At 42.2% G+C, this 12,764-nt stretch overlaps 1 protein-coding gene across 2 annotated transcripts in view; it reads right to left on the bottom strand.

Annotated features, from left to right (window-relative positions):
- Positions 1 to 12,764, bottom strand: part of LOC308189776 (nuclear pore complex protein Nup153-like) — a 44,882-nt gene that overhangs the window by 26,705 nt on the left and 5,413 nt on the right. The window contains exons 2-5 of one of the 2 annotated variants that reach the window (XM_080580241.1): positions 5,598 to 5,811; positions 3,230 to 3,478; positions 1,889 to 2,028; positions 1,684 to 1,806 (exon numbers count right to left, since the gene is read on the bottom strand). In XM_080580241.1, the coding sequence (XP_080436367.1) occupies positions 1,684 to 1,806; positions 1,889 to 2,028; positions 3,230 to 3,478; positions 5,598 to 5,811 (726 nt within the window). The remainder of the gene's footprint in view (positions 1 to 1,683; positions 1,807 to 1,888; positions 2,029 to 3,229; positions 3,479 to 5,597; positions 5,812 to 12,764) is intronic. The other variant, XM_080580242.1, reaches the window with a different exon arrangement.

Genomic DNA, 12,764 nt, shown 5'->3' with positions numbered 1-12,764 from the left:
ACTAGTTTTACTTCTCTCTTGCTTCCTCCCTTCCCCCAAGATTAAAGTTGGCTGCAAATCTTTGTCTTAAAAGATAAAGATCTGATTTAAACTGTAACAGATCTAAACATTACACTGAAAAAGTAAACTGTTTATTTGCACCACCCAACTTCAAATATCAGTCAAAAACTTCCTTTGGTGTGACTTTTTTTCTTCCCAGGTTAAACCCCTCATATAACCACCCTGTGCTTATCACACGATGTGAAGACAGGAAGCAGACCACGCAGCATGTAAAAACACAAGTGAGACTCACAGAACCACAGAATGGTTAAGGTTGGAAGTGACCTCTAGAGATCGCCTGGTCTACCCCCCCGCTCAAGCAGGGCCACCCCGAGCAGGTTTCCCAGGACCATGTCAAGTCAGCTCTTGAAGACCTCCAAAGAGGGAGACTCCACAGCCTCTCCGGGCAACCCGTGCCAGGGCTCCATCACCCGCACAGTGCAAAAGCATTTCCTGATGCTCAGACAGAGCCTCACGTTTCAGTTTGTGCCTGTTGCCTCTTGACCTGGCACTGGGCACCGCTGAAAACACAATGGCTCTCTATGCTCTTTGCACCATCCATTCAGGTATTTATATACACCAATAAGATCCCCCCGAACCTCCTCTCCTCCATGCTAAACAGGCCCAGCAGTCCCTGCCTCTCCTCAGAGGAGAGGTGCTCCTCTCAATAATATTACTACGCAGTAATAAATTACTTACTATGCAGTAAATAATATTACTATGCAGTAATATTGTAAAAAACAAAAACAGCTGACCAAAGAGGGTTCCCAGCTTTGCACCACAAGGTTTCAAGGTTTCCCGTAAGTGAGGTACTTGTACTGCCCTTTTTCCGTTGCAGAAATGGACTGTCAGAACAGAGCCAGCAAACCCGCGTTTTCATTTTCTTAAAATTCCTTTTGATTTATCGATAAAAGTCACTTTCATTTAAATACATTCCTACCAAACCTGATTTGACTTTCCGTTTCGATTTAGCTCTAGCTAATCAGAGTTGTCAGCAGTTTATATTTGGTATTTCCAAGAACTCTTGGGGGCAAATAACTCTCTTCAAGAACTATATGAATCCTTCAAAACACAAAGCATGTCACTGCTTATCTTGAGACTGCATTTAGTCCTGCATGCCTCTGTGTAACAGAAGAACAAAGGATCAGCAAAGTTGATTTTAGATATTTTCAAAGACTGCAGGTTTATACAACATATCCATAGCATGAATGTAGGCATGCTTGGAAAAGAAGATCCACAGATAAATATTAGCCAGGTTTGACTACTGTAGATTTGCTACCATAAACACAAGTTTTCAAAGTTAGGCTGTCATTGGTTTTTTTGCATCATGTTATTTTAACGTAATGTAGTCAGAGGCAGACAATGGCACTTAAATGGAATTTTTTGAAAGACCTAACAACAGAGGAAACCCCAACTACCAACAACTAGCCCAAACTGTCATTCTTGTTCTTTCTGACAAGTATTACCTGTGGTAAAAACTGTTATAAAAGAATTTAAACAGAAATCAATCTCGTCTATTTTGGTAGACCAAGAGGGCAGAAGAGCAACTGTTACCACATATTCAGCTCCCTGCTCCAAGCTCCTTTGGCAGTGCTGCTTTTTTTATTTCCATCACTATTTCCCACTACACTACTTTTCTCATACCCGATAAGGTTCCGTCATTGGCTGCCTTGATCTTACAGCTGCACCACCATAGGCCGTCTTTCCGGGGTAAAATGGAGAAAACCCAAGCTGGTTTTGCTTAAAAACAGACGTGCTTCCACGTACCTACGGAAACACAGTATGAAAAGTGGATAGAAAAACAGGTACACATTCAAACTGATTAAAAGAAATACTGTGCAGTACTTACAGGACACAGTCCTCCAAAAACTGATAAACTGAATGCAGGTTTCTTAGAGCTAGCTGCAGAATGCTGCGAGAGGGAATGAGTTCTTTCAGCTTCTGTGGGCCAGAGCAGTGACGATGAAGTATTTTTTAAAACTGCAACATCTGCCAAAATGATGTATGCTAGATGTAAATGCCTCTAGTACGTACAGAACTTTAACAATAACGATCACACTAATTCAAGTTCTTCAATACAGAAAAATAAGCATGACTTCAGCTTCTTTAAATAGATCAACTTCACGTACAGACTGAAAACCAAGTATCACCTACAAACTTGAAAACTGTTCACAGAGCTGCAAGTAGTTTTCAGCAATCTTACCAAGTTAATACTGTGCTTCCAATGCAGATTTTTTTTTCTTCATGCTAAGATAAAAGAGGACTGCATAAACATCAGTGCATTTGTATGGACAAAGCTTTTTTCTGTGTTGGTAAAAGGCTGGAGGCCAGCACAGATCATAATCGCACAGGTTTTAAACCTGGAAGATTCCCCAAAGGCTGCTCTAAGAGTTAACGATCTTCTGCCCATGTATGTTTTACGAAGACACACCAGAAAGTTCTAGTGCACTCAGGTTATATTGCTAAAGCCCAGCAACTCTACTCTCAACTCTACAAAAGTTCTCTGGAAAACCTGCTGAGCACACGTCAGTCCCTTTCTATATGGGGGACTAGAAAAAGCTGCAAACCTGCTGTTCGCCCTTTCAGCGAGAAGACCTAGGTACCAACCTACATCGACATGATGCTTATTTTTTATTTTAAAATGGTGTGCTTTCCTCAATGAATTTGGCAAAAGACATGGAAGTATTGACAGCTGAAGCCTTCTACCAAGAAAGGTCAAAAAACAGCCTATAGCTTATGTCAGAGTAGTTTCTTTATCTTCTCTTGCTGAAACACAGGAAAACGTCTCGTGTTCCTATTTGTCACCTGCACTTATTCACATTTAACCAGCTGTCTGTTAGATATTCTGAGTCACTCTTCCTTCTGGACAATCAGCCTAGTTGTCAAGTTACGGCAAGTCAGCCTGATTTCCTACCGTCCCAGTTCAAAATTTACATATAACCTAGCTGAATGTGTATATTTCAGCATTGACTCTTTCTAACATCAGGGTATCATAAACGTATTCCAAAGCACGCTTCTATTAAAAAGGTGATAGGATTATATACTTTTAAAACACTAAAAATTCAATTTAATTCTCGCATCCAAAGTTGACATTCACCTATTTTATTTACTAAGGTGATGTGGAATATTAAAGAACGCAAGGTACTTCACATTAAAAAAAAGTCAACTAAACAGAGAACACAAAAATCACCTTTATCAGATGCTCTAGAGGAAAAACCACTGGTTGTTGAGATGTTATCATCGTCTTGTTGAGAGGTAGAATCTTTTATTTCTTTTATGAAGGAGAGCCCAGGACTGCCAATGCCAAATATAGAAGATGTCGAGGGCTGACAAGGTGGGACAGGAGAATCCAGCATGGTATAATTCAGATGGCTCCGATGAAGAGAGGGCCTTGTTAACACAACTGGGAAGTTCAGTGCTGATCTACTTGTGGATGGTTCTAGACAAGAACAGGGAGATAATTAGCTTTGCTATAGACAAGCTCACAGAAGCCAAAACCTGTTTCCTATCGACAGCCATGCTATTGCCAAGTTCTAAGCGCAAAAAGAGAGAAGCCAAATTTAACTTCTTCCTCACCCAGATACGGTTGCATCTGTCTGGCTACAACAACAACACTGCTTGCGATACACAGTATTAATGTTGCATTTAGCAGCAGTTAACTATGAGGTTTTACAACACCACATTCTGACCCCGTGCTCAGATGCTCTAACACTGACTTGGCCGTTCACTAAATCAAACATATATACTCCTTCTCCCATGTACAGGTTGCAATAAGCTTTACAAAATTTGAGATTACACGGTAAATTACAGATAACGCTGCAGCTTACATAATATTGGAACAAAGGTGATATTAATCTGAATACACAACATGAAAATGAACGTTTGCAGTACTTTTTTCCCAAGTTCTTCCATATCAGCTCACGTTAGAGGCAAAACATCATCTCCTACCCATTAACTATTGGGATTTTGACCCAAGGGACAAGGATGTTGACCCAAGTAACCAGATGAGCATTTTTCCCTCTTGAAGCAAAGGGTCTGCAAACAATGCCAGTGGCCTGGAATAGGTGGCCTTGAAGTCTATCTTGCTAAATGAATGGAACTATGCATGGGTATTTTGCCTGATGAAAGCCTACTGTCTCTCCCAGGAATCTGGGCAATTCAAATGACTTTGAGCCACTATCCTCTTGATACTTGAACTGAAGCTTAAACTAGTTAGTTCAATCTTCATAACCACTGCAGTACCACTAATTAGCTCTCCAAACCATGAGCAGATTTTTAGGACAGCACCGTTTGAGATACAGAAAGTTATTGAGGCGGAAGGCCACCCAATATAGGCTCCAGCACAATGATACCTCAGAAATGAAGAGACACATTGGCTTCAAAATGTAGTAATAATTAAAAAAAAAAATCTTATTCTTAAGCATAGTAACACCCACGGACAGCAACATAAGCTGCATAAGGTTCGAGGGTGTCCGCCTGCTCCTGAGCTCCTGGAGTTAGCAAGCTTGCAGTGCAGCTGTTCTTACTGAAAGCTCCTTTCACGCAGTTACATAGGAAAGCCAACATGTGTTCCTCAGTCATGAAGACCTTCTCTATTCTTTTCTCCAAACTCATTCCCAAGCTACAGCTACACACAAAGCCATCAATCTCCTTGTTTACAATTAGATGAGATTGGAGGCAAAGATATTTCCTCCTTATTTTTTGATTCTGCCAACAACAGAAGCAACTGACTTTCCACATTATCTATGGTTACCTACGCACGCTCAGACAAAACTTCTTTACTTATTAAAAGCTGACTTCCCCAAAACAGCTAATTTAAGAGAAACTCAAATAAGAATAGATGCAAATTTATACAACAGGACTACAGGAACAGTGAGAGGCACTGGATATAAGACAAATTAATCTTTCATGAGGTAAAGGAGTTGCAAACCTCGTTGCCAACGGTCCAAATACCTTTTCAAAGACACCCCCTCCCCCCGCGTAGACCTTAAAGTTATTGAATATTTTAAGGATAATAATCTCATAAACTACGTCCGTGCACAAGTTCCCCAGTTCACCATCAAGTTAACATGGAACTTTACTAAATTGATCAAAGCCCAAAACAAAAAAAAACAAAACAAAACAAAAAGTCGGGACACGAGACGGAATTTTCCTCTGCCATTCTAGCATCTAGTCTTTTGTTTCGAAGACTGCAAAACAAATTAATTTTTTTAATTGCCTTAGGCAATTAGACAGATTTTCATTCCATATCTTTTAAAAGATGGAAAATGCAACCCAGCACACTTGCAAATGACTTATTTTCAGCATTTAGCACCTGGCTAATAGAGTACCTAAAGTTAACTGATGCCTTCCAAGAGCATAAGATGTATGCTTCGTAACTGTGTATACAGTTTAAAGCTAAGACGGTTTCACAAACAGTTGTTTCGACTTTTTTGTTTGTTTTTTTTTTTTCATTCTGTCAAAACCCTCATTCCAATTTCCTTTTGAAATTCAGATTCAAAACTAGAAATCTGTGAATAAATACAGATGGCCAGAATTCCAAATGATTTTTCACATACCTTGTCTACTAATTCCTGCTGGTTCAGGCGTGAATCTCTCATCGATTATGGTATCTTCATCTGCATAATCGTGGTGATAGTTTACCGGAGTCTCCTCCTGGTTTGCAGATTCATTTCTGTCTACACACTCCTCCTCACGCTTATTGAAATACTTCTGCAGCCACGCCGGTACAATATTTTTCACCGTTTCTGTCATTCTGCTAATTATTCCCTGCTTGAAAGAAAAAACACTTGTTTAATTACAGAAACACAGTCAACAGCATATGCTGGGATACCACCTTCCACGGACCTTGAAGACAGATATTATACAGCAAATATTCAGAAGACGACGACGAGGTTGATCCTTGGCATAGGGTCGCTACACTTCTGGTAAACCTAAAATTCACCTAAGATTGATTTACAACTACCTATCACTTTCTGCACTTCCAAGTGACCTTGGCAAAGTTCAAAGTTTTGAAACCTCTGCCAAAATTCACCAGCAGGTCGTCAATCTGCAAGGCTATCAGGAAACTCTACGCCTGAATAGCTCCTGACCTACAGACTTGTTCCAGGACTCTTCCTCTTCGCACCCTCACGTGAAAACCAACTAAACCAGAAGTTCAGCAATTATCTACTGCGACAGTCAGGACCATACTACCCATTAAAATCAGTGAATCTAAATATTTTCAATTTTAGTAATGCTGAATTGCAGTGACTATACGCACAAAAAACAGTTATGTTCTCAACAGTCAGGGTAACCCAGAAGATGTCCTGGAAGAAACACAGCTATAGCTGAATAACAGTTGCCTCGCTACAGGACCATTAAATAGATCCATTTTGATTAAATTTCATTTCACGGTACATTAAAGTTTTGGACCTCCAAACACTGCTATTCTGCAATTACTGCATACGTAAAAGCCATTTCCATCTTGCCAATTACAAGTTCGTTGCGATGCTTACGCCCCATCTTTACAGAATGCTTATTTGTCGCACTGGTTTAGACGGTCGCTCGTTCCCTACCGTTCCCTCAACATTTCAAGGCAACCCCCTGCCAAAGCCCGGCCGCACGCCACAGATCACCTGCGGCACAGGTTTCCCTACCTCTTGCACTGCCTACAGCCACACGACGGGCTGCTCGCCTCCCTGCTGCGAGCAAACACGAAAGCTAACTCAGCAACTCCAACGCTTTGAAAAATGAAAAGTGGCAAGAGTTGAAGAAGTTGAACAAAAACCTGTTTATCGGTTGCTAACACATGTATCGCGGGTTTTGGCTGGGTCTGTACCAACAGCTCTGCTCTCCCACTTCTCTGGTGTCAGGCAACAGGATTTTCTACCCTAAATTATTATTTGGGTGTCGAAAACTGATAGCGTAGTTTGAACATGCAAAAGTTACAGTCTAATCATTCTGAAACAAGAACTGTGCTGTATTCAACTCTTAAAAAAATTAGCATAGAAGCCAAAATAAAAGCCTGAATCACTTAGGTCTCCCATACATGATAATGCAAACATCAAACTACAGGAAATATAAGAAAATTAGACACCCCTGAATCTGGGGTTAAGAGGGAGGCATGGGAAGAGGAAGCAAGGAAGACAGAAAACAGAAAGCCTTTCCCCAGAAAGTCGTCTTAATTCACTATTTGACATTTTTTCTAATGATCTGTAATTTCATTGTCTACTTGCACAAAGACGGAATAAATATCCAAGGATAGTTGAAACCGCACAGGACACCACCGAATGAACACATCCATCACAGTTAATACATCAAAACACAAGTACAAAATGCTCTGAATGTTGCTATTCTTCTACATAAATCCTAAGCCTCAGCTTCCCTACAAAAACCATTAAACACATTAATGCCACAGCTGACAAACAGTCCGACACACGGTACCAGCGGAGGCAGCCCCCAGCCCCTCATTTCCATGTTCCCCTTTTATTGGGGCAAATATTTCGCTCCTACGAATGAAAGCGTATCAGGAACTCATACGGGTTAAAATTTGCAAAAAAATGTTTAGAATAGGCCTGTAGGATTTTGTTGCTGTAGAAATCCGCCCGGTACAGAAAGCTGCCTGAGAATCAAGATGGAAGAAGTCACACGCACTCAGAAGAGCAAACACCCGGTCACGTTTAATAATCTGAGGAACTATAGTCTAGCTAGACGAATAATTAACCGAGATGACATTTTACCGTCCAAACCTAAAGCCAGACTGCTTTGACCCTTTCTTGCATATGGCAGCCTGCCTGCTGCTCCCCACATCATTGGCATTTTAAGAATAAACTGAACCCCGAATAATTTCTCCAGCCCATTCAGAAGCCAGAACTCACGGCAAGTACTGACAGCCTGCTCCGTCCAGCTCATGCGTGGCGGAAGACAAGAAGCAGAGCCAGCTACTTCTGCATGCCGGCGGTTAATGACAAAGCAAGGAAAAGCAAAATATGCTGAAACATACCTCCATTTTCCTATTGCAAAGCAAAACTGTTGATTAAAGGATTGCAAAAGAATTAGGCAGGCGCTGTGAATGAGCCATAGCCTGTCATCTAACATAGATACTGCTAAAAAAAGAAACAAACGCTCCCCCCAGAGGTAAAACACACCCTGCAGACGTGCCCATTCACTAGAAGATTCAAGAAATTGAGACCTTCCCGGTGGTATCTCCTACCTGCATGTCACAGCTGCAAACCAAGAAATAAAGCACCACTGCTGCATTCCTGTCCAGGCAACACAGTTCAGGTACCACCAACCAACCACACTTCTAAGCACACAGCCCTGCTGCTCTTGCCAGAGTATTTTAGCAAAGTGCCATGCCTTGCATTGCTTGCAAAGCCAGCATTTTAATTTTACCCTAACCTTTACTCTTCTTATTCCTCAACTTCAGCACTTGGGCTTAAATGCCCTTTCCTTCCCCGTCAGTGGCAGGGCACTCCCCCCAGCACTCTCGTGCCACCAAGCTCCGTGCTTTGCCCATCCCAGGTTCCCTACTGCCATCATTAATCCCTCTAGAGGAGGGACTGTCCTTCTGACAAGGACCCTGCGTGCCCCACTAATACCTGCAGCAATCCAGAGGTGAAACACAGAAGACACGGAACAGGACAACTGTTACAACCTTACTCCTACTGCAAAATGTGTGTTTCCATCAGCCTGAACTTTTAAACGGGAAGCAAGAAAGAAAAACCATCAAAATTCTGTGTTACAATGGAGGTAAAAACCTGATGCTTTCAGAATTATGCATATGGTAGTGAAATAAATGAAATGTAAATGAAACCTACCTATCTTTACTTCACTTACAAGCTCTGAGCTTATTTTACAGGAAAAACTGTATGTTTAATAAGTCTTGCAGTCCCTGCATTACTTTCTGAAGTTCATTTGCTCTCAGTGATTTTATATTGTACTATAGTTTCATTTTGTGAGTATTAAATTAAAAAAAAAAAAAATGCTTTTCACCTCCCAGCTGACTTCCCCCTTCCATATTTCATCTTTCAGCGAGCCTAACAACTGGAATATAGTAGACAACACATGCAAAGCGGAAAAGAAGGAAACAGCTCAAGAAATGTACAGACACGTTTCCTTTTGTCACAGGATGGGCTCGTGGGCTGTCCAAAGCCCAGGCTCCTCGTGCCACAGTTATTTATCAGGCCCCCCCTCGATACCCACATTCACTATAGGTGTAACACCCAACAGGCTGCTGCACAAACCCCTGGTTTCAGAGGAGGGAGCTGCTCTGGGGGCTCCCCATTGCCACGGGACAGGCAGGCTCCGAAACAGTTTCACACCAGGGAGAGCCCCGGCCGCACATAGCAGCGCTTCAGCCGCTGACTGTGCTCCAGTCCTCCAGCAGATTCAGCATCAGCCCACTGATTTCAGCAGTTTGAGAGCTGCCGTCAGTCTCAAGTTGTCTGCTCGTCTGAAACGCACTCGCACGCTATTCTCATCCTAAAATAGCAGCAGGAAAGGAGAACACAGAACATGAAAAAATATCCACTGAAAAGGCCCAATAGCTTACTAATAGGTATTTACAACAGCCCCTCAAATGCTGCGCATCCCAAGAGCCCGCAGCTCTGCTAGATATGTCTCAGTCCATGTATACATACACCGCAGCAACAGTAGCTACAGCTACAGCTACCAGAGGCATTCTGCCTTGAGATGCATTCCTAAACAAAAGATACAGACGGGGAAATACTCACCAGGAAACAAACAGGTGTCATAGTTTACTACTTTGAAACACCATTTCTTTAAAGGGTTTCTATTAAGAAAAAAAAATATGTTACAGTTTAACTTTCGAACTTACAAGCGGGCTATTTCTTGGAAAAAAATACTTCAGGAATAGTACAGTTCTCCCAGCTTGCCAGGGGTCTCTCACCCAGCAATGGAGGCAAAAGTGCTGGCAGGAATACTTGGGAACGATGCCTTACTGGAAAACAGCTATCTTCGTAACGGAGTTGATGTCAATAAGAGACTTAAGTAAATCCCACTATTCGACAAAGGACGTACTAAAAAAATTATCCAGAAAGATTACACACTAACATGAATTCTTCAGAGATGCAAAAAGCACAACCCGATAAAAGAGCTAATTCATTAGATGCACACCTCTATAAGCATCTACTTTTTACCTCCACCTCAACTCTGATTATTGTATTTTAATTTTCTCTTCCAATTCCAGAGGTCTCAGTTCTTAAAACATACAAATCAGTAAAGCCTCAAAAAGAAAACCTGCCCCTGAGGGTGAAGTTCAGCGAGCAGCAGCGGATTGGAGGAAGCGCTTCCCACCACCAAAAAGGATTTCCAGGCTCTCTCCATCCCCCGCGGTTACCTTGGGCCAGCTCTGGCGCACAGCAGGCTGCTCTCCCTGCTAGCTGGATTCGTTAAGCTGGCAAAACACACGTGTTTCTCTGCCGGACTAATGAATTCAGCCGGCGCAGTGCAACACAAACGGCCCAGGAGGGAGAGCAAGAGCAGGCAGCCAGGACAAGAGAAGGAAGAAACGAGACCTCTCCCTTCTTTTGATCGAGTGTGCACACACATGCAATCGTGCGGATCGTATCAAACCCACCCAGACAAAAATTCACCTGTGGGCTGTGATGTCCTTCGGGGGCAGCCCCTGGCCCAGCTCACTGTGTGCTTACACAGGCGCTGGTGCCAATGCAGGGACAGAAATGGAAACCCGACGTGATCCTCTCTCTTGTGCAGCAGCACGGGCTCAGACCGCCTGCAGACTAACCAAGCTTTTGCTGTCTAGGGAGCGGTTTCGGTTTGGATGGAAGACAGCAGAGTTTTTCATTTAGAAGAAAAAGACAATAAAACTGATGACTTAATATGAACAATATGTTACAGGAATGTCATTAATTACGTGACAGAGGAAAAAACAACTACTTTATTTAAAGCAACTGGACTAGTTCAAATTTATTTCTAAAAATCGTGAAGAAGGGATTATGCTTCCAGATGCCAAAACCAGCCTCATTTTCCTCACTGTAGCTAGCTTTAGAACGAACTTCCCAGGGAAAATCTGGTGCTCTTTTACATTTCAGTGCTGCTTGATGATTTCTCCCATGAAGACACGTCCCACTGTTATCATTTCCACCCAAGTGCAAAAGGCCAGTAGATGCTCTGATAGGTAAATCAGTATCTAACTCGCCAGCTTAAATCCTTGTGGCGCTGAACGGTCTTATCTCAAGTTTGGTCCACACCTTTAGCCGACAACATTTCAAAAGAGGCTGCAAAGTACAAGACACCTGCCTTCTTGGTAAAAAGCACCACTTTAGGCTGTAGCTAATCCTCAGCACGTGTGCGTGCGCTCCCTAACAAGATTTAAGAGACACTAAAATGCTGAATCTCAGACACAGCTGCTTTAGCTGCAGCAGCAGCTGCAGTTACATTTGTTGACATTTACAGCTAACCTTCTGAAGCTGCAAAAGTGATGTAGGCTCACCTCAGCTGCAGGGCCGTAACCTCCAGTTACCGGAGGCAGCAACATCCTTCCGGCCACGTGCTTTCGCCACAGCTCAGCTGACAGAACCAAGAGCAACTCACAAACAGAAGCAGTGTCTCTAAATACTATGCTCTTATTGGCAACAAAAAATTGCCGTTGCATTGAGATTTTTTTAGTGACTCTAGGTAATGGCATCTACAAATCTGTATACATTCTACAGTTTTGTAAAGTAAGTTTAATAACAAATACTAAACAATTGCAGCGTTAGACTTATCATGCATCTGGCACAGTTGAACAGCTTGCATCTTTGGTTGGTCTTGGAGATTACCACACCTACACCTCTAACAGAGGAAGGAGCCCTGAGACCCAATTGCTTCAGGAAAAGTTTGATTCAAAACACAGCTATAGCTTAAAAGCAAAGTCAGCGAGCTTTCAGGACACACTCGCACGACTCCTTCCAACAGCAGAGCTATGGAGACAGTAATAAACAGCCTTGGCAAGGAGAATGAAAATTTTCTGCTGGCACAGGTATTTGCAAAGCCAGCGCATGTGTTAAACCATAGCTGTAGGACCTTAGTGCACACTGCTCGTATATTAGCATGCACTTTTTTTTGCAGCAAAGGTAAAGATTATTATGAATTTATGCTTACTTTAAAAAACAGCTGGCGATCATAACCAAGCCAAACACACAATGACACCAGAAGTAAATGCAAAGTGCAGTTACAAGTTACAGAAGCTCAAAGGAAACTGCCCCCCAAAACGTCAGTGTTACTGCCCTAACATAACCGCTTTAGTGCTGTGCTAATTCCTGGACGGTGAGCAGAATAAATATTTTAAATCTCTTCTTGTCAAAAGAAGGGGAATGTATTTGTTACCTCTCCCGCAACAACAAAGAAAAGCAAATACTATAGTTGAGAGGATCTTTTAATTAATAAGTATGTTTGAAAAGCAATCTAGAATACCACAAGGACAAATACTGTATCAGCAAGTTGCAAAACGACTTACGCTTCAGGCAAAGTCAAACAAGCCAGTTCATACTCGCCTTGGCTCAATTTTAAGATGACCCAACTGACTTGGCTTGAAAGGGTTCAGAGAGTACTCACCCAGTCCCTAACAAAGCTGAGCGAGTACCAGCCTTCCTCCAGACGTGGCGATGAATAGCTGTGAAGAACACTAGCTTCAAGTGGCTCAACGGTTAGCAAAACTAATATCTCTTTGGCTTGTAAAAGTGTATTTAAATCCTACCTTCGATTAAGTCACTAAAGAG

The sequence above is a fragment of the Anser brachyrhynchus genome (genome assembly GCF_964034855.1).
Source record: "Anser brachyrhynchus genome assembly, chromosome: 2".
Classification (NCBI taxonomy): Eukaryota; Metazoa; Chordata; class Aves; order Anseriformes; family Anatidae; genus Anser; species Anser brachyrhynchus.
Note: the sequence above shows the minus strand (reverse complement) of the source record. Positions and strands in the feature narration are given on the sequence as shown.